General features: G+C 47.8%; 1 protein-coding gene across 14 annotated transcripts in view; it reads left to right on the top strand.

Annotated features, from left to right (window-relative positions):
• Nucleotides 1–19,461, top strand: part of PPCDC (phosphopantothenoylcysteine decarboxylase) — a 56,902-nt gene extending 37,441 nt beyond the window's left edge. For 13 of the 14 annotated variants that reach the window (XM_044980434.1, XM_044980438.1, XM_044980426.1 and 10 more), the window contains 4 exons: nt 7,842–7,970; nt 12,671–12,839; nt 17,815–17,909; nt 18,905–19,461. In XM_044980434.1, coding sequence (XP_044836369.1) covers nt 7,842–7,970; nt 12,671–12,839; nt 17,815–17,900 — 384 coding nt within the window. In that variant the 3' untranslated portion in view covers nt 17,901–17,909; nt 18,905–19,461. Of the gene's footprint in view, nt 1–6,580; nt 6,652–7,841; nt 7,971–12,670; nt 12,840–17,814; nt 17,910–18,904 lie in introns of all 14 variants that reach the window. The other variant, XM_044980439.1, reaches the window with a different exon arrangement.
• The last annotated feature ends 877 nt before the right edge of the window (nt 19,462–20,338 follow it).

The raw sequence follows: 20,338 nt of genomic DNA, 5'->3' as shown, positions 1-20,338 counted from the left end.
TGAGGCAAACAAATCTGCCAATAAGCGCAGGACCCACCAAGATAGAGGAGGAACGTTGTCACAACAGATTTCACGATGCACGATAGAAAGGGGCCATGACTGGGACACATTGCAGTGCAGGGGCAAAATGAAGGAGCTGCAGAATGCCTACCACAAGGCGCGGGAGGCAAACCGCTGCTCCGGTGCTGTGCCCATGAGCTGCCGGTTCTACAAAGAGCTGGATGCAATACTCGGTGGCAATCTCACCTCCACTGTGAAGGCCATTATGGATACTTCGATGGCTTGCATGCCAGTCGAGAGTGGAATGAGCCAGGAGGAGGAAATCTTGGATGAGGATGTGGAGTGGGGGGACCCAGAGGTGGATGACGACTCGGAGGTCAGAGATGCATGCAGCCAGGAGCTCTTCTCTACCCCGGAGGAGGCAAGCCAGTCACAGCTGTTGGAGCTTGTTGGAGTACAAACAGGAGAGGAGGCCCCTGGTATGTGGCTTTGATTTTGGGAATCGCCGGAGCGAGTTGTTGTGGGCAGGACGGTTGCTGAAAGCAGGCTTGTGTCTGTATGATGTGCGTACCACCACATGCCTAGTCTGAGTGGCGGAATAGGGTGTTGATTGACTCCCGCACTTCACAGGAATCTGCCTCAGAGATCTCCACAAAACTCTCATGGAGATACGGGGCAATCCTCTGCCGTAGGTTCTTTGGCAGAGCTGCATTGTTTCTTGCCTTGTTAAAGGTAACTTTTCTGCGCCACTCTGCCGTCACTGGGGCGGGACCATTGCTGCACACAGGCAAGCTGCATAAGGGCCAGGGTGGAAGCTGCAGTCTTGGAGAAGACTGTCCCTTGATTCCCTGCTCACCCTCATCAGCAAAATATCTTCCATAATGAACACAGCTTGTGGAAAATGGGGGGACAGGAATGATTATAAGGGTCCCCCCCCCATGCTGGCTCTCCCCAAGAGCCACATGCCCAGTGTACAGTACGGTCTTGGAACACTGATTTCCCCTGCCTCTGCGGTTACTCACCATTTTGGGGGTCTTGTGGCTCATGCGTGTTTGCCTGGGGTCAGCCAGTTAGTGACAGGTATGTGAATAGTGGCTGTCTTTTAAATCAATGAATCAGTGTTCTGTGTGTTGCAAACAATACTGCTACTGTAAAGTGTTGCATTTTGGTTTCACAGAGATGATCTCGGGAGCCCAGCCTCCCTCTTTGTTATCGCCGGCTGAACGGCTGTGCAGAATTAGAAAGCGGCCATAAAGAACTAAAGAGGACTTTCTGCGTGATGTCACGATGCACTCTGCGGCCGAAAAACAAGAACTGAACGAGTGTTGGGACAGCAAGAAGAGGGACTGAAAGGAGAACGTGGCGCACCAGAACGAAGCCACGGAGCTGCTCTTAGAAGTTATGGAGCGCCAAGTGCACACGCTTCAGGCACTACTAGCACTACAAACCGAGTAGTTCTGTGCCTGCCCTCCCCTGCAGCTGCTGTCGTAAAACTCTTACCCATGCACCCCCCCAGACACCGCCAACACACTCTTATCAACCTCCTGGCTCCAGTCTGTACTCGCTGCATTTCACTCCTGCCCTGTCACAGTCCAGCCCTGTGGCCTCCCAGTACCCACTGCACTCAACACCCGTCCCTCTGCAGTTTAGCCCTGCTGAAGTACAATACCCACTGCACTGTACTCCAAAGGACAAGGTTGCATATGATACCTGGACATACACAAATCTTTAACCATCCCGGGACCCCACCTCCTCCTGGGACCCTCCTTTTCCCCATCCTCCACAGTCCTGATGTGTTTTTTGTTAGTCTCTCTCCTCCAATTGTTTTTTTTTAATAAAAGAATTGTTTTGGTTTGAAAGCCATCTTTATTCCATTAATTGTGAAAACAAACAGAGGCCTGCAAAGCAACAGGCAGTTTTCTTAAACCTTCATAGTGCATCGTCTGCACCAATCACAATCACCTCCTAGCATTACAAGCACTGCACTCCCGAGCATAGCAACAAATATTAGTGGATTTCAGCTTCAAATTTCTGCCTCAAGGCATTCCTGATTCTTATGGCCCCACCTGCGCCCCTCTAATAGCCCTGATCTCTCTCTGTTCAAATTCAGCCTCCAGGCGCTGAGCCTCAGCAGTCCAACCCTGAGTGAAGCTTTCACCCGTCCCTTCACAAATTTGGAGCATACAGCACACGGCTATAAACATAGGAATATTGTCATGAGCCAGGTCGAGCCTCCCATATAAGCAGCGCCAGCATGCCCTTAGACAGCCAAAAGCACACTCAACCGTCATTCTGCACTTGCTCATCCTGTTGTTGAACCGCTCCTTGTTGCTGTCAAGGTGCCCTGTGTCTGGCTTCATAAGCCACGGCATTAAGGGTTAGGCAGGGTCTCCCAGGATTTCGACTTCCCCTGTGGTGATCTTCTGGTCCGGGAAGAAAGTCCCTGCTTGCAGCTTCCTCAACAGGCCAGTGTTCCAAAACATGCGTATGTCATGCACCTTTCTGGACCAGCCTACGTTAATGTCCGTGAAATGCCAACCATGATCCACAAGTGCCTGGAGAAGCATTGAAAAATACTCCCTCTGATTAATGTACTCGATAGCTAGGTGGTTTAGTGCCAGAATTGGAATATGCGTGCCATCTAGCACACCTCCGCAGTTAGGGAAGTCCATTTGGGCAAAACCATCCACATTGTCACGCATGTTGCCCAGAGTTATGGTCTTTCAGAGCAGGATGTGATTAATGGCTCTGCACAGTTCCGTCAACATGAGTCCAACGGTTGACTTTCCCAGTCCAAACTGGTTAGCGACCAATCAGTAGCAGTCTGGAGTAGCCAGCTTCCACAGTGCAATTGCCATGTGCTTCTCCAACGACAGGGCAGCTCTCATTCTTGTGTCCTTGAGCTGCAGGGCTGGGGCGAGCTCATCACACAGTCCCATGAATGTGGCTTTCCTCATCCGAAAGTTCTGCAGCCACTTCTCGTCATCCCAGATGTGCATCACAATGTGATCCCACCACTCAGTGCTCGTGGCATTCATGGAGGTGCTGACCACAGTGGAACGCTCCTTTTGGGCTCAGGAAACCAGCAATCTCGTGTTGTAGCTACTACATGTGGCGAGATCAATGTCATCTTGCCTTTGTAGTTTAAGGAATAACTCCACTGCCACTCGTGATGTGTTAGTGAGAGCGAGCAGCATATTGGTTAACAGTGTGGAATCCATTCCTGCAGACTGAAGAGGCAGAGCGTTGAAAGATGGCGCCAAATCTAGACGGAAGCACAGGGATTGCTGGGATGCAAAGCAATGCATCCCGGGCATTGGGAGAGGACCCAGGATGCTCCATTACCCCTGCTGCCTTCCCACAACTCTTAGCGGCAGAAGAGGAAGAGATGATCTGTGGGATAGCTGCCCAGACTGCACTGCTCTGAATACCGCTGCAAGTGCCACAAGTGTGAACACGCTATTGCACAGGCAGCTGACAGTGTGAACACACAACAGCAGTTTCCCTTCAGCGACGGATAGCTCAGTGGTTTGAGCATTGGCCTGATAAACCCAGGGTTGTGAGTTCAGTCCTTGAGGGGACCATTTAGGGATCTGGGGCAAAAATCTGTCAGGGATGGTACTTGGTCCTGCTGTGAAGGCAGGGGCGTGGACTCAATGACCTTTCAAGGTCCCTTCCAGTCCTACACTTCTATGATTCTATTAAATTGATGCCTGACTGACCGGTAGCTGTCTGGCGTTGCAAGCTTCCACAGGGCTATCGCCACTCGCTTGTGAACTGTGAGGGCTGCTCTCATCTTGGTATTCTTGCGCTTCAGGGCGGGGGAAAGCAAGTCACAAAGTTGCATGAAAGTGCCCTTACGCATGCGAAAGTTTCACAGCCACTGGGAATCATCCCAGACCTGCAACACTATGCGGTCCCACCAGTCTGTGCTTGTTTCCCAGGCCCAGAATCAGCATTCCACGGCATGAGCCTGCCCCATTGCCACCATGATGTCCAAATTGCCAGGGCCCCTGCTTTGAGAGAAGTCTGTGTCCATGTCCTCATCACTCTCATCACCGCGTTGCTGTCGCCTCCTCACCTGCTTTTGCAGGTTCTGGTTCTGCACATACTGCAGGATAATGCATGAGGTGTTTATAGTGCTCATAACTGCTGTGGTGATCTGAGTGGGCTCCATGCTTTCCATGGTATGGCGTCTGCAGGAGAGCAGAGTGGCAGTGGATGCGTGATGATGGTTTGCAGCCCTACTGCACCGTCTGTTGCCAGCAGCACCCAGGACACAACAGTGGCAGCTGAGCGGGCTGCACGCTTGCCATGGTGTGGCGTCTGCGCAGAAAAAAGGCGCAAAACGATTGTCTGCCGTTGTTCTCACGGAGGGAGGGGCGACTGACGACATGTACCCAAAACCACCCGCGACAATGTTTTTGCCCCATCAGGCAGTGGGAGCTCAACCCAGAATTCCAATGGGTGGCGGAGACTGCGGGAACTGTGGGATTGCTACCCACAGTGCAGTGCTCCAAAAGTCGACGCTAGCCTCGGTACTGTGGACGCACTCTGCCGACTTCATGCGCTTAGTGGGGACCCACACAATCGATTGTATAAAACTGCTTCCTAAAAAATCGACTTCTATAAATTCAACCTAATTTTGTAGTGTAGACATACTGTGAGTGAGTACAAGAAGGACCTGCTCATCACCATGTCAGCAGTCCTCTGTTTTTGCACCCACAAGCATATGTTACTTTCCTTCATAGAAAGGCATGTTAGTGGGAATGAACAGAAAGCTTTCCAGTCATTTCAGAGATCATTGTGGTGCATTGGCAGAGCTCTGTTGGGGCCCAGGTCTGGAATAGCAGAGGGGCTGCTGGTCAGAATTGAGGTGCATTGGGTGTGCCGCAGGACCGGTGCTACCATTAAGGCAAACTGGGCGGTTGCCTGGGGTGCCAAAAAGCGGTGCTCCCAAATTATTATTTTATTTTATTTTTTTACACCGTTCCTGGGCTGAGCTGCCAGCGACGCGCTGACACATGCGGCTCAGACTCCCTCTCCCAGCGCAGCGGCCGCTCCATGCAATTATTGTCATTGCCGGTGGGGGTGCTGGCGGCTGGGCAGAGCTCTGCTTAGTGCTCATGTGGCACAAGCCCGGCGACAGGCGTGACAGCAGGGTTTCGGCTCAGCCTCCACCAGAGATGAAAGTAAGGCGGTAAGGTCCGGTACGGCGTACCGGGAAGAGCCAGTACGCCGTGCCGGACTGCACCGGCTTCCGTGGCCGGGATTGAAAGGGCTCGGAGCTCCCCACTGCTACGGGGAGCCCAGAGCCCTTTAAATCCTGCCCGCAGCTCCGGCGGCCAGGCTGGGGCTGGGATTTAAAGGGTTTGGAGCTCCCCCCAGCCGCAGGAGCTCCGAGCTCTTTAAATCCTGGCCCCAGCCCCCGAGCCCTTTAAATCCCAGCTGGAGCTGCGATGGGGATTTAAAGGGCCTGGAGCTCTGCAGCGGTCCCTGCCCCGGGCCCTTTAATTTGCCCATGAGCCCTGGGGGCTCCCAGCCACCTCTGCAGCTGGGAGCCCCGTGTTGATTTAAATGTATAATCTATGTGATTTATTGGGGGGAGGGGGGGCTCAAGGTGGAAGTTTCGCCTAGGTCGCAAAATATCCTTGCACCGGCCCTGCTGTGCCCTATGGGCTTGCAGTACTGAAATACCAGGGAATGCTGCAGATCAGGATTAAGATACATTGGCAGAGCTGGGCAAGGGATGTTGCAGGTCAGGATTGAGGTGCATTGACAGAGCTGTGTGAGAGGAGCCTGCATAGCTTCTGCTTGCATTATATCTGGCTCCAGAAGAGTTAAATACAAAAAGTCATTTTAAAAAGAAGGCGAGACTCTTTAATGTACTTAAAAACTAAAAAGAGAGTGAAAAGCCCTACTTTGGGAAGGGTGGGGAGCACTAGTTATTCCGGATGCTGCCTCTCTGTTGTGGTTGTGTGTGACTCATAGAGTGAGCAGTTTGTGGCCCTGATGCACACCTCTCACTGGCCTGTGGTCGTGCCTGGCCTCTGGAGGTAAGACACCTCATCTCATTTGCTGCTTCTCTTGACATTTTACCAGCTCAGATGCTCCATCGAGGTCAGAGTGTGACAGATATAGCAATTTCCTGCAAAATCCAGGACAAACCTGATTGGATTAAGTTAAACCTTTTAAGTATGTTTACAGTCTATTGTATTTAAAATGTGAAGTTTATGTGTTATTGTGAGATTATATGTAAGTTTTTCTGAGGGAGACGTGGCCAGTGTAACCCTTGGGAAGTGTTATGAGCTTCAGAGAAATATTTTAAGCAATGTGCCAGACAAACAAATATAAGTGGGGTTCTAGAAAATACCTGCAGATTGGTAAATGCAAATGACCACTTCCAGCTGTACAGAGACCCAGCCTTTTGAAGCTTCATCCTGAGGAGGGGACCACTGTCTGGGTACTTAGGTATTTACGGTCTCTGCAGATCAAAGACCCAAACTGTGTAAAGTGGTGACAATCAGATTCAGGGTGTGCTTGTTCTGAGCTAACAGTTGATATGAACTTGTGACCACAGAAAACCCCCGTGGTGGAGTTTGAAGGACCAACCACGCGTCAGAGCCCTTGTTGGAATTGAGGTGATCTCCGGTAAGCTGATTAGTATGCCGCATATGTGTAGTTTCTTTTACTTTTTAAATACGTTTTCTCTGTAGTGCTTTCACCTTAAGAATAAATGTGCTTGCTGAGGACAAGCTGTTTTGTAATTTATACCTATCGGCAATTACACTGTTTATTGCCTCTGAGGCAAAGGCAAAGCAAGCTAGCGTAGGCAGTCTGACTTGCTGGGGAACTCAAAGTGTAGGCAGAGAGCTGTGCAGTCTGGAAAAACCCCGGTCAGGAGGGAGAGAGATGTGTGTCTCCATCCAAGAGATGTGGTGGCTGGAGATCTGGAAGCCTGACAGTGGATTTCCTTTGCTCGATCATAAAGGAGGAATACAGGAGCAGTTGCACTGAACTGTGACCTATACACTTCCCCCCAGATACTTCCTAGGAACCCCACTTAACTTTGTTTAAAATAGTCCTTTGAAGTTCACAACACTTCCCAAGGTTTACAAGTCTTCACCCTAGTGAATCCCACATTTTGCGTTTTTAATACAGTGGGCTCCAAAGATACTTAAACTTAATTCAATAAGGTTTAACTTAATTCAGCAAGGTTTGCCCAGGATATTGCAGGAAATCACCATGTCTGACTCACAGAGAATTTCCAGAGCAGTCTTCTGGGTAAACCAGAATGATCAGAGTTACAAAGGTTGGAGCGAGAAAGGCCTAGCTGGCCTCATCTAGTCTATTCTATGGGACTTTGGCCGGGGTTGTTCAATGCAGCATAGTCACCAGGGTAAAATTTTCAGGAAGCTTTTCTAACACAGATGCCCTGTGGTGAATGGGATGGGGAAGCCTGAACTGGCATGCAGGGTTATGTAGATGTCTGACATGTAGACTGAGTGCTCTCTGAAGCAGAGTCTGTTTCCTTGATGTTTGTCTGTACAGCAACTAGCACAATGGGGCTCTGATCTTTGATTGGAGTTTCTAGGTGCTACCACAATATAAATAGTAACTATAGGAAGAGCGAAGCAAGAGAAGGGTTAAATATGAAGCAGCAGCAGCACTGCTGTCTCAGAGGCCCATTGTGATTGGGCCTTGCTCCGTGTGGATGTTACTCTTTCCCCCTGATTTGACATGGCATTTATGCATGTGGGATTGGTACAGTGCCAAGCGCTCTGTGTACGAGTGAGTGTCTCAGGAGAGTTCAGTGATCCAGCCTCTTCTGTTGTCTGCAGCTGTGGAAAGGACGTACGGACCCAGTCCTCCACATCGACCTGAGGCGCTGGGCCGACCTGATGCTAGTGGCTCCTCTTGATGCAAATACACTGGCAAAAATAGCAAATGGCATCTGTGACAACTTACTGGTGAGTTACTGTCTGCATCTGGGCCATTAGTTGCCCTGAATACTGGCTGAGGACTTCTTTCATGCTCTTTTTCCTTATCCCTCTATTGCTTCCACTGTAACTCTATTCTGTTTTCCTTTTCATGCAAGCTCTTTGGGGCAGGGACCATGTTGTTCTGTGTTTGTATAGCGCCTAGTGAAATGGAGCCTCGATCCATGACTAGGGTGTGACAGGTTAGATCACAGAACTCCTCTTGGGAGCTGCCACTCGATATGCTAAGGGCTTGGCTACACTTACAAATTTGCAGCGCTGCAGCAGGGTGTGAAAACACACCCTCTCCAGCGCTGCAAATTGCGGCGCTGCAAAGCGCCAGTGTGGTCAAAGCCCCAGCGCTGGGACCGCGGCTCCCAGCGCTGTACGTTATTCCCCACAGGGAGGTGGAGTATACGGACAGCGCTGGGAGAGCTTTCTCCCAGCGCTGGCGCTTTGACTACACTTAGCGCTTCAAAGTGCAAGTGTAGCCAAAGCCTAAGACTACCTCTGCTCCTGTTTTCCCTGCCAGGTCAGGACTCCAGCACCCTGTCTTGCTGAGCCAGACGCTTCTGTCTGCTCCAGCAAAGACCCAGGGTCTGAATTACTTGCCCCAAAGCTGCAGGTTTACCTGAAAACAGCTCACAGAAGTGTGCTTGTCTTTAGCACTCAGATGCCCAACTCCCTATGGGGTCTAAACCCAAATAAATCCGTTTTACCCTGTATAAAGCTTATGCAGGGTAAACTCATAAATTGTTCGCCCTCTATAACACTGATAGAGAGAGATGCATGGTTGTTTGCTCCCCCAGGTATTAATACATACTCTGAGTTAATTAATAAGTAAAAAGTGATTTTATTAAATACAGAAAGTAGGATTTAAGTAGTTCTAAGTAGTAACAGACAGAACAAAGTCAGTCACCAAGCAAAATAAAATAAAATAAAATGCACAAATCTATGTCTAATCAAACTGAATACAGATAATCTCACCCTCAGAGATGCTTCAGTAAGTTTTTTCCTCAGACTGGACACCTTCCAGGCCTGGGCACAGTTCTTTCCCCTGGTACAGCTCTTGTTCTGGCTCAGGTGGTAGCTAGGGGATTCTTCATGATGGCTTCTTTCCTCCCTTTGTTCTGTTCCACCCCTTTATGTATCTTTTGCATAAGGTGGGAATTCGTTGTCCCTCTCTGAGTTCCCAACCCCTCCTTCTCAATGGAAAGACACCAGGTTAAAGATGGATTCCAGTTCAGGTGACTTGATCACGTCACTGCAAGACTTCATTGCCCACTTGCCAGCACACACGTATACATGAAGACTTACAGGTAAAACACAACCATCTGCAGTCAATAGTCCTAGTTAATGGGAGTCATCAAGATTCCAAACCACCATTAATCGCCCACACTTTACATAATTACAATAGGCTGTCAGAGTTATATTTCATATTTCTAATTTCAGATACAAGAGTGGTACATTTATACAAATAGAATGATCACACTCAGTAGATTATAAGCTTTGTAATGATACCTTATAAGAGACTTTTTGCATGAAACATATCTCAGTTATATTATATTCACTTATTAAAATTTGTAAAACCATATAGACTGCACAACGTCACATAGGGCTTCTAGGCATTAAAATAATACTACTAATAATAATTAATAATGCCTGCTCTTTTCCCTGGCTCCCTCCTTATACCTCTCTCTCTCTCTCTCTCCCCCTCTTCACATCCTTCTTCATCTCCCTGGCTCTTCTCTCATGGTGTTCACTCGCCATCCCTTTCCTTATATTTCCTCCTCCTTTTCCTGATGCATGATTCTTCTTCCTCTCCTGCAGCTTATGGCCTCTCCATCTCTCTGTCTCTCTCTCTCTCACAGACACACTTTCTCACTCTTCAGTTCCTCTTCCTTTCTGTGTTTTAGATGTAGTCTGGAAAGACAGCTGTGAGATCAGATAAGTTTGTTTTCTTCCTGCTAGTCCTCACTCCCTCACCTAAAAGCATAACATGGACATCCACCCTCCCACACTCACACATTTATCTTCCAGTTTCAGCCACAGGTCTTTTTTGGGGCAATGCTGTTTTCTGGTACCTCAAGTAGCTTGGGGTGGGTGGAAGAAGGGAGGCAGCTCCTGCATTTGGGTAAGACAGACTACCCAAGAGCCCCCTTTACACCCAAGCACTTTGGGACCAGAGATAGGTGCTCATTAGATAGGGAAGGTCATAGAATTTTAGACACCTAAGGAATCTTCAAAGAGAATGCAAATCTGCACATGCAATGCTGGTATAACCAGTTCAGTGCCCCTCAAAAATGAGTGGAGAGTGGGTGGAGCTAGGGATGCAGGCACACAAAATCTCAAAAGGAAATTTGTGTGGACAGGTGCCATTCAGGTCAAGAAACTCTGAATGGCTGAACCCTAGTGCTAAGGAAAACCACAGTGCCTGTAAATGAGTAAAATACAGCTGGACTTACAGGCTTCACCTACGTGAGTGTCTAGAATGTCTCTGGAGGTGTTGACTTAGCAGGAGGAGCATTATATGGCCCAGGAGACAGATCCCATCGGTCAATGACACACAAGATTACAACTCTATGACTGCTAGCTTTTTTGGGAGGGAAATAAAATAACATAGATGTATGAAACAGGCCATTTAGGGTTTCATTTGGAAGCTTGGAGGGGATAAGACCTAACTAAGGTGACCAGATGTCCTGATAAAATTGGGACCATCACGATATTTAGGTGTTTGTCCCGCATCCTGACCAATCTTTGGGCGGGATGCAATTTGTCCCGATATTTCACTCCGCCAGCAGCACTCGCCCCCCCCCCCTTTTTTTTTTCTTGCTCCGCCGGCAGCACTTGGCTTTTTTTTTTCTCTTGCTGCTCCTCTGGTGGACTCTCCCCTCCCACCCCCCATGTGTCCCGATATTTTCTCCCTCTCATCTGGTCACCCTAGACCTAACAGAATTAAATTTTGCCTGTACTGGAGAAAGTTCACATTATACAGTACAAAATAACAGGTAAAAGGTTTACTGAACACAAGATGACTACAGCTGAGATACTATTCCAAGGACAAATGCAAGTTGTTCTTCGAGTAGTGTTCCTACGAGTGCTCCACTGTAGGTGTATCTGCGCCCCTGTGCCTCAAATCGGCAATTTTAGGTAGCAGTGTCTATTCAGCCCATACATGCGTTCTCTCTCCCTCGTGGTTTGCCTCAAGCCTGTCTAACACTGTGCAAGCGAACCCCCCTCAGTTCCTTCTCAACCGTCTTTGGCCTTGAACGAAGCGAGCAGTTGTCCCTTCCTTATCTGCATTATTAGTATTGACTCAAAGACTATCCAAATGGGTCAAGAGTTGTATTAATTACTGTTATCAAGGGTGCACCCTGTTGCCTGCATCCTTAATCCATACGCATTCTGCGAGGTCAATTTCTACCTTGGTCGTATTCCTTAAGGATGTCCCTATCTTGGAGATCTGCAGAGCAGCGACTTGGGTCTCTACCCACACTTTCGCAGAATATTATACTATCACTGGAGATTCGGCCTCTGATGCCATCTTTGACTCCACAGTACTCTCTGTAGTAACAGACACCACTCCGAAGCCTTGGCCCTCCATGGGGGATACTGCTGTAAAGTCACCTGCAGTGGAGCACCCAAGGGGCACTACTTGAAGAAGAAGAGGTAGTTACTCACTTTGTGCGGTAAGAATGGTTCTTTGAGATGTGTCCCCCTATTGGTGCTCCACAACCCACCCTCCTTCCCTCTAGTGTTCTCCATAAGGGGTTTTGCGGTAGAGAAGGACCTGAGGGGATTTCGCCTGCACAGTACTAGGTAGCCTCTAGGCAGACCACGAGGGAGGGAGAACGCATGTGTGGGTTGAATGGACACTGCTAACTAAAATCTCTGATTAGAGGAGCAGGGGCGCAGATACACCTATAGTGGGGACATATCTGGAAGAATCATTGTTACTGCACAAGGTGAGTAACTTCCTCTTGTCCTTTTGTCTTTAGGATGCTATAGCAAACCCTATCTGCCTATCCGACAAGATAATATCTTGCTGGTTCAAGAAGCCAGACAGAGAACTGACTGCGCTCTCTATTAACGATCTGCAAACTTTGTCACTGTAGATTCTGATGTAATACGTAGGAGTTGTTTGATGGCTGTGAAGCTGAGGTGTTTTGCATGTTTTGAAATAGACCAGACATGTTTCTTCTACTTGATGCTAGTTACATCCATGGAAGATGGGATGTTTCTTTTCATTGCAAAAGCGACATATGCAGTCGACACGGCACTTAGGCAAAATGACTGTACACCTGGCTTCCCTCAAATACGGTCTAGAGAGTTCTACAGTATGGTTTGTGGCCATCATTAGCTTTACTGTGGAAGTGCAGCCCAAGGAGATTGTCGGCTGGATCTGAGTGGGCTGTTCACTTGACTCAAGAAAAGATGAAGCATGTTGTTCTGGGACTTGCCTCCTTTTCCCTATTAGAAATGAGGCTGCTGCAATCTTATGCCATTTAGTGCTAATTCGTTGCTGCCAGGAAGCTGCTGACAAGTTTCCAACGTGGCTGGGCAAAGTTTGGGTACCCCAGCCCTAATGGTCTTCGGCTTGGCAAAGGACTTCTGCAGCAGTGTGATAGGAGATGCAAATAGGAAAGGCAACAAACACGCTAGGGTTGGATCTCTTGTTGTCTTTCTTACAGACCTGTGTTATCCGCGCGTGGGATATGACTAAACCCCTGCTGTTCTGCCCTGCTATGAACACAGCCATGTGGGAGCATCCTATTACAGCTCAGCAGGTGGAGCAACTAAAGGACTTTGGCTACACAGAGATCCCTTGTGTGGTGAAGAGGCTGGTGTGTGGGGATGAAGGTCAGTCTTTAGCATGGCCTCTGGCTACTTTCCTGTGTGCTTTCTCCCATGATGATCATGGAAATGTTATACTGATGGTGAGACAATCTTCTCACCCTGTGAACTTCAGTGTGCTGGGCTGAGGTGAACAAGTACAGTTTGTGCTGTAACCCTCCATTGCCAAAATTTACAGAAATATGTTGAAATTGGGTCTCAGGCCAGCCTTGAAGAAAATATTTCTTTTCTTGCCAATTTTCAAAATCCATGCAGACTGTGAGCTGCTAGGAATCCGAAGCAGAATCAGGAGTTGGAATTTGGGGTTAGGGGCTTAACTTAGCTTCAATAACTCAAATCAACCTAAGATTTGTAAAGTAAATATTGCCAACTAGTAATCCATGATATGTGCACGAGAGAGAGGAAGGATGGGCCAGTGATTAGCATGCTATCCTGGGACTTGTGACACACAGATTCAATTCTCTGCTCTGCCACAGATTTTCTATTTGACCTTGGTCTAGTCTCTCTGTGCCCCAGTGGGGATAATAGAGGAGAATAGCACTTCCCTGTCTCACTGGGGAGTTGTGAAGGGATAGATACATTAAAAAATGGAGGCACTCAGATACTATATAGTAATGAGGACCACATATGGATAGAGAAGGAAATTGTTTCTTTGGCATGTTTTACGAATGTGTAATCCAGTTATTCATAAAAACAGATGAGCTGTAGCACCTGTATAGAATCATGTTTGAACAAGCACATCTATGTTAATATTTGAATAACTCTGCTGTATTGTTTGATACCAAGCTCTATGGTGTGCATTGACACAGTGCATAGGAATCTGTCTGGAAAATAAGACACATTTAAAAATAGTCTTTGTGGTTGCTGAGTAGGGGTTGGCTTTCACACCTCCTGATCTCTCAAGTAAATAATGTGCATCTCTGAAAGAGAGGCTTTTTGGAACTGAATACCAATATACATTTATGGCTGGATAAACACATTTAAATCAGTAAAAACACACTGGGCCATAACTGTTCTGCTAGGGTTCTTATAGCTCGTCATCAAATTTCTCCCATGTCCATGATTACTATAAATGGAAACACCCAAATGAGGTCAAACCACACAATAGACTTTGGCAAAATGGAAAAAGCCATCTGGATCAACATGCCTTCCCTTTTTTGTCTTTTCCTTTATCTATTTACCTAAGATCCCCCATTACCATGATATCTGAGCACCTCGCAATCTTTTATGTATTTATCCTCACACATCCCTGTGAGGTAGGACAGTGCTATTATCCATAATGTACCAGTGGGGAACTGAGGCACAGAGAGGATCCATGACTTACCCAAGGTCACACAGGAAGTCTGTGGCAGAGCAGGGATTTGAAGCCAGGTCACCCAAGTGAGCGTCCTAGCCACTGGACCATCCTTCCTGTATATCCCTCACCATTGATAGCTTACATCCGTCAATCACCTCCATCCCCAGAAACAGTCGTGATTTTTAGGTCTTGTCCATACTGAAGTTTGCTCTGATCCCACTGGTTGATGCCAGCAAGGTTCAAACCCATAGAGTAGCAAAAGAAAGCTGCAATTTGCACCAGTCAGTGTTTTGCCTGTCTATTCTACAGGTTTGTGTTCATGCAGGTACTCTGACAGGCCACTGATGGCTGGAATCGGTGCAAAACCTCAATATTAGCAAGGGCATCAACACACAGTCTTTGCTTGAATTACTTTCCCTTGCAATTTCTCTCTCCTAGTAGACCCAAGAAGTCTCTAACCATGTCTACACCCAAATTTTTGGATCTGTAATTCCCAACAGATTTTGCTCCCTCAATGAATGCTGTAATATAAACAAAACTCAGCTGAGCTGAAGTGTTTTTATCACTGTATTGCTTAATCTTTCTGGGACAGAAAGACAGATTGGCCTGCAACAGCTGGCTCAGGCAAAGCACTTCTTAATGCTTACGCTTTTCATCCTGCTTAACCAGTATTCTGTGTCATGAGCAGGGCCGGCTCCAGACCCCAGCGCGCCAAGCACGTGCTTGGGACGACATGCCGCGGGGGGCGCTCTGCCTGTCACCGGGAGGGCGGCAGGCGGCTCCGGTGGACCTCCCGCAGGCATGCCTGCGGATGCTCCACCGGAGCCGCGGGACCAGCGGACCCTCCGCAGGCATGTCTGCAGGAGGTCTACCGGAGCCGCGGGACCGGCGACTGCCAGAGCGCCCCCCTGCGGTGTGCTGCCGTGCTTGGGGCGGCGAAATAGCTAGAGCCGCCCCTGGTCATGAGCTATCAGTAGAGCCTACCTAGCTAAACTTTTCATAGTGGTTAACCTGAAGAGTGTTCCTCTTCTGTTTCTTGATTATTTTATTTGTTTTCTTATTTTGTTTGTGATTATCTCTCATAGGTGTGTAGGTTTTGTGTTGGGTGGATTTCACCCTGTATGAATAATTTGTGGGTTCAGGACACACTGCTTACCAAGATTTTGCACAGTTAAAAAGTCCGGATGTGACTTGCCGAAGGTGAAATGGAAGTAGCTGGGAAAACACAGGCAGGTCTTGGAAATGTTATTTATGGATCATTAAGATGAATGGCTCTGTATGCAGAACTGTAAGGAGCAGAGGTGACACATAACTATTGGAAGGCACAATTTAAAGGTTTGGGGGGGACCTGACCGTCCCATGTGTTGGCTCTGCTGGCCACCCATCACCCCTTTGCATGCTCTCCTCCTTCTGCCTCCTCCTGCAGCTCTCCCTCTTGCTATCCCCATCCCTAGCCCCGCTGCTCCTCCATAAATTGTCGGCGGGAGCACTAAGAACACCTGCAGCCTGCCTGGCAGACTTCTTCCTTCCCGTCTGCCTCTGACCAGGACAACACCCCAGGAAAGCCCAAGACCCTCACGCACAGGGCATGGCCCAGGAGGAGACGAGCCCTGCATGTGCCAAAGCTGTCCTGAAACCTGTGCAACGTTGGCATGGGGGAGCCTCTCTGCCCCTCAGATAAGCACTGGAGTGGGGGCTGGGGAGTGATATCCAGCCTGTTCCCACCCTGGACTTGCAGGCTCCCCAGCAGTCCCATGGGCAGGGGCTTAGAGCCCTTTTTTCCCCTCCATCATCCCGCTTGGCCCTGGCCCTGGCCCTGGCCCTGGCCCCAGCCCCAGAGAGCATGGGACTGCTCTGTCCAATATGCTTTGTGCCCAAAGCAGCAGCCACATGTGGTGCTGCTCCTCCTGCAGGGGGCATCCTCCCTCGCTGAGCCACCTCTGGCTGGGCTTCATGGCTGCTGAAGCCCCTGCAGCACCCGGCACCTGCAGCTGGTTCAGGGAAGGTGGGGATGGATCTGCTGGTTCCCCCCAGCCCAGCTTCCTGCTGCCAGGCACCAGCAACAGCCCTGCCCTGCCTGCTGCCACCACTTGCTCCAGTGTGCTGCCCAGCTGGATGGTCCCTCAATGGAGAGCCCCAGGACTCAGATGCTCCTGCTGAGCCCTCTGAACTGTGTTGGCTCCTCCCTGCAAGCCCCCCAGTGCTGGTCAATGCCTGGCTGGAAATGGAAGGCAGAAATCTGGGGGGGCATGTGATCCCGTATGCCCTCCTCCCACACGTTGCCTCTGGTAAGGAGGCAATTCAAGAGGATGTCTCTTGTCCATATCTGTTGGGTGCTGTTCCACCTGTTCAGGGTTAGACAGTATGGAGATTAACACACAAACCTGCCTATTCCTTATCTATAATGCAATCCACCAGTTGGAGTTCACCTGTTCGGAATTATGGGTCTGAAATATCCTAGTGTAGAATGAATGTTCTTTCTGCTTTTTAGGAAAATAGTTCCTTTATTCTTTCAAAACCATCATTCACCAACAGTTGCTGACAATTACGGGGCCTTCCTAAAACAAATCTAAGGTAACTAATTTCTAATTAGGAACTAGGTAACTAACTAGCAATTAGGTAATTAAATTTTAAATTAGAAATAAGGCACACTTTTTAACAGTGAAAGTGATTAACCTTTGGAACAAATTACTAAGGAAAGTGATGGATTCTACACCTTTGAAGTCTTCACATGAAGACTGAATGCCTTTCTGAAAGATATGCTTTCATCAAACACAAGTTATTGCTTTAAATTCCGGAGTAGCTGGATGAAATTCTATGACCCGTGTTTAACAGGAGGTCAGACTAGATTATCTAATGATCCCTTCAGGCCTGAAAACTTATGAAATTTATGAATCTATGAAAAAGGACTTCAGGAGTGAAAGCAACATCTCCACTGAAAGACTGAGTGCACATCTGGCAAGTAACCAATCCCAAAGGAAGAGTTTTTACATTTTGTTCTTGTTGTTACATTTCCAAGAATTAGTTCAGGATGCAAGCCAAAGCAAAGTCAGGGCAATTTTCACTTGAAAATCATCTTAATTTAATTGTATATTGAAAGTGTACAAAAATACAAAGTGTTAATGGTTTTGACGTAGAAAAAAATGGCCATTTTGCATACATTTCACACAAAAATAAAGTTTCTGGGTTTCAAAATGAGAAGTGAAATGAAAAAAAATTATCTCACATTGAGTGGTCATTTCCACTCAATTTTTGTAATCAACCAATTGGCATTTAACCAGGACGCATAATTGACATAGACCCTGGAGAACTGATGAGGCTCTGTGGCTAGTTCATGGGTATTTTTCACCTGCCCATATGGAACACAGTTGCTTTCTGATATTCAGGCCACTATGGGAATCACAAGGGCTACTCATGAGGACCCGTAGTTTGTGGCAGTGTCTGACCCCTTGGATTTTGGCAGTCGGAGCTGATCTTCACACTAGGCTTGTTCTGTCCTGCCAGCATTTCTGGTGTAACTCGCTGCAATGCACTGCTTAGAAAATGCATGGGCACATTGCACTGCTGAGTGTATGGGAAGGAACAAGGCCAAATTTCAGCAGGACTTGTGGTATGTCAATGCTCAGCAGTTGTGCAGGCTCCTTGGGACCTGAGTTTTACTGTGTGTGTGACCTTGCTCTCCAGGTCGAGGTGCCATGGCAGAAGTATGGACCATTGTGGAGAAGGTGAAGGCGATCCTTTCAGAGCGGGACTTGCTGACACAGAGCTGATTCCTTGATGTAAATCACATTTGCCCTCCTTCTTGACAGTTTTTCAGTGTAAGGATGAAAGCAATGGGAGCTGAGATGGCATGTGCCTCCAAGAACACTGCCATAAGCTGAAAGAAGATGTTTGGGTTCCAGTGCTATCAACTGCTCTGACATTAAAACCTCTGGCATCATTAGAGACCTTCGAGAACTGAAGTCAAGTTTCTGTATATGATTATTTGGGGGCCCTCTGCCGTACCTTAAACACAGTTCACATGCAAACATCTCTATAGAGAGGGACTTATCATACTAGGCCTCTTGATCCTGAGTATTTTATATGGAATAGTTTTTGAAACATTGAAAAGAGAATGGTGTAAAACAGTGGTGGGCAACCTGTGGCCCGTGGGCTGCACACGGCCCGTCAGGGTAATCTGCTGGCGGACTGTGAGACGGTTTGTTTACATCAACTGTCTGCAGGCACGGCCCTCCGCAGCTCCCAGTGGCCACGGTTTGCTGTTCCTGGCCAATAGGAGCTGTGGGAAGCAGTGGCCAGTCCTTGCCGTTTCTTGCAGCTCCCATTGGCCAGGAACGGCGAACCACACCGGCCACCACTTCCCGCAGCTTCCATTGGCTGTGAATGGCGAACTGCGGCCACTGGGAGCTGCGGGCGGCCGTGCCTGCGGATGGTCGATGTAAACAAACTGTCTCGCGGTCCACCAGCGGATTACCCTGACAGGCCACAGGTTGCCTACCACTGATGTAAAACCATTTGTTATGGGAATGCTCCCAGCCTCTCCCACTAAAAGTCACTGTAATGAATGTTGTAAGAGCACTGGTTTTGGAAAGCTCCTACAGAAGCTGTTCTAGTCTTCACCTTTCCAGCAGGAGGCCCTATATTATCGATATTTCCCCAAGAAACTATAGTGAGAAAAGGCTGCAGTTCTACATTTGAAGGTGGTTTGCATGTTTTTGGTGCCTAATATGCAGTTTCTAAATTACTTGAATGTTGTTGTTTTTTAACATCACAGGAGAAGAGAATACATTGAAAGAGAGCACACAAGGCCTTGTATTGACCTTTGCCCTTTTGTATCCATTGATGTGTGGAGATGCAGACGTCAAACATAAACCAAAATGAACTTTTGGCTCTGCCCGGCAGTATGCTGCAGGTCTTAGAATCAACACGTTTGGCTACTCTGGAGAGCCTGGGGCAGCTGTTCCCAAGAGACTTTAATGCTCCTTTTGAAATTGAAAATTAACTGCGTGATGTGAGAAAGTTGGGAAATCCTCACCATGGACACCAGCCGTTAGACCTGCGAGGGCCCCACAGTTCATCCTCCTCCTTTGAAATGCGATCCTTCCACTGAAGGGGATGGGAGTGGACTGGGGAGGGTACTGCAGTCAGCAGACCACGAGGTTTGTTTACAGATACTAGAGTTTTATTTTTAACTAGTCACAATCAAATATAAGGCCTTCTGTACAGAACCTACATATTAGGCAACCTTTGAGCTCCTTAGCATGAAAGGTTATCATGGAGTGTTTAGTTTCCTTATCGATGATACACAAATAAAAAGGCTTCTGAACTTTCCCACTTTGGCTTCTTTACTGATGTAGAGCAGGCCCCATGGGGGCCCAGATTTGCTGGGGATAAGGACAGAAGAGAGTCTAGTGTCACAGCCTTAAGAGTAGCAGGGATGTTCGGCTGGGTGATACTGTTCCACAGTAGCAGTTAGAATCCTCGTTTTATAGTGGTGGCCCGGTGGCTTCTGCCTCTAGCAGTGCCACATTGTGAGGGTGACTGACTTGTGGGGTTTCCCCATGTTTGTGGGAAAAGTCTCTTATTATTAGTCTATTAGAATAGCTTTGTGATGCTGACACAGGGCCTGATCCAAAGCCCATTGACATCACTAGAAAAGACTTCCATTGACTTTACTGTTTGGATAAGGCCCTCGCTGAGTGACTACAGAACCTTTGAAGAGAGAATGTGTTCTGCTGGTGGTTATAGTGGAATGAGAATTGGGAATCTTGGGTTCTATTCCTGGTTGTGCGACTGATTTGCTCTGTGGGATTGGAAAAATCACTTACCCTCTATGTGCTGCAGTTTCCTCATCTGCACAAAAAAAAAAAAAAAAAAAAAGGCTAAACTGGAAATAACACAAAACTATCTTGTGAGACTAATATAATTGTAAAGCACTTGCAGATCCATTGAATAAAAGGAATTTTACAATTTCAGAGCCTAAAGAGAGGGTCCTGTGGAGATTATGCCAATGAAGTTGTATAGATATATGTTAAAGTAGAACTTGATCCATAGCATGAGGAAATATGAGCAGACAGTGAGATGACCACTTAAGGAAGTAAAAGAGAACTGCCTGAAAAATAAAGGATGGAGCTTTTTCTTAAAGGACCCCGCTCTGTTTTACCTGTGGTACAATATCAGACATTAGTGTGCCATTATGTGATCTTTT

Source organism: Mauremys mutica, chromosome 11 (assembly GCF_020497125.1).
Source record: "Mauremys mutica isolate MM-2020 ecotype Southern chromosome 11, ASM2049712v1, whole genome shotgun sequence".
NCBI lineage: Eukaryota > Metazoa > Chordata > Testudines > Geoemydidae > Mauremys > Mauremys mutica.
Note: the sequence above shows the minus strand (reverse complement) of the source record. Positions and strands in the feature narration are given on the sequence as shown.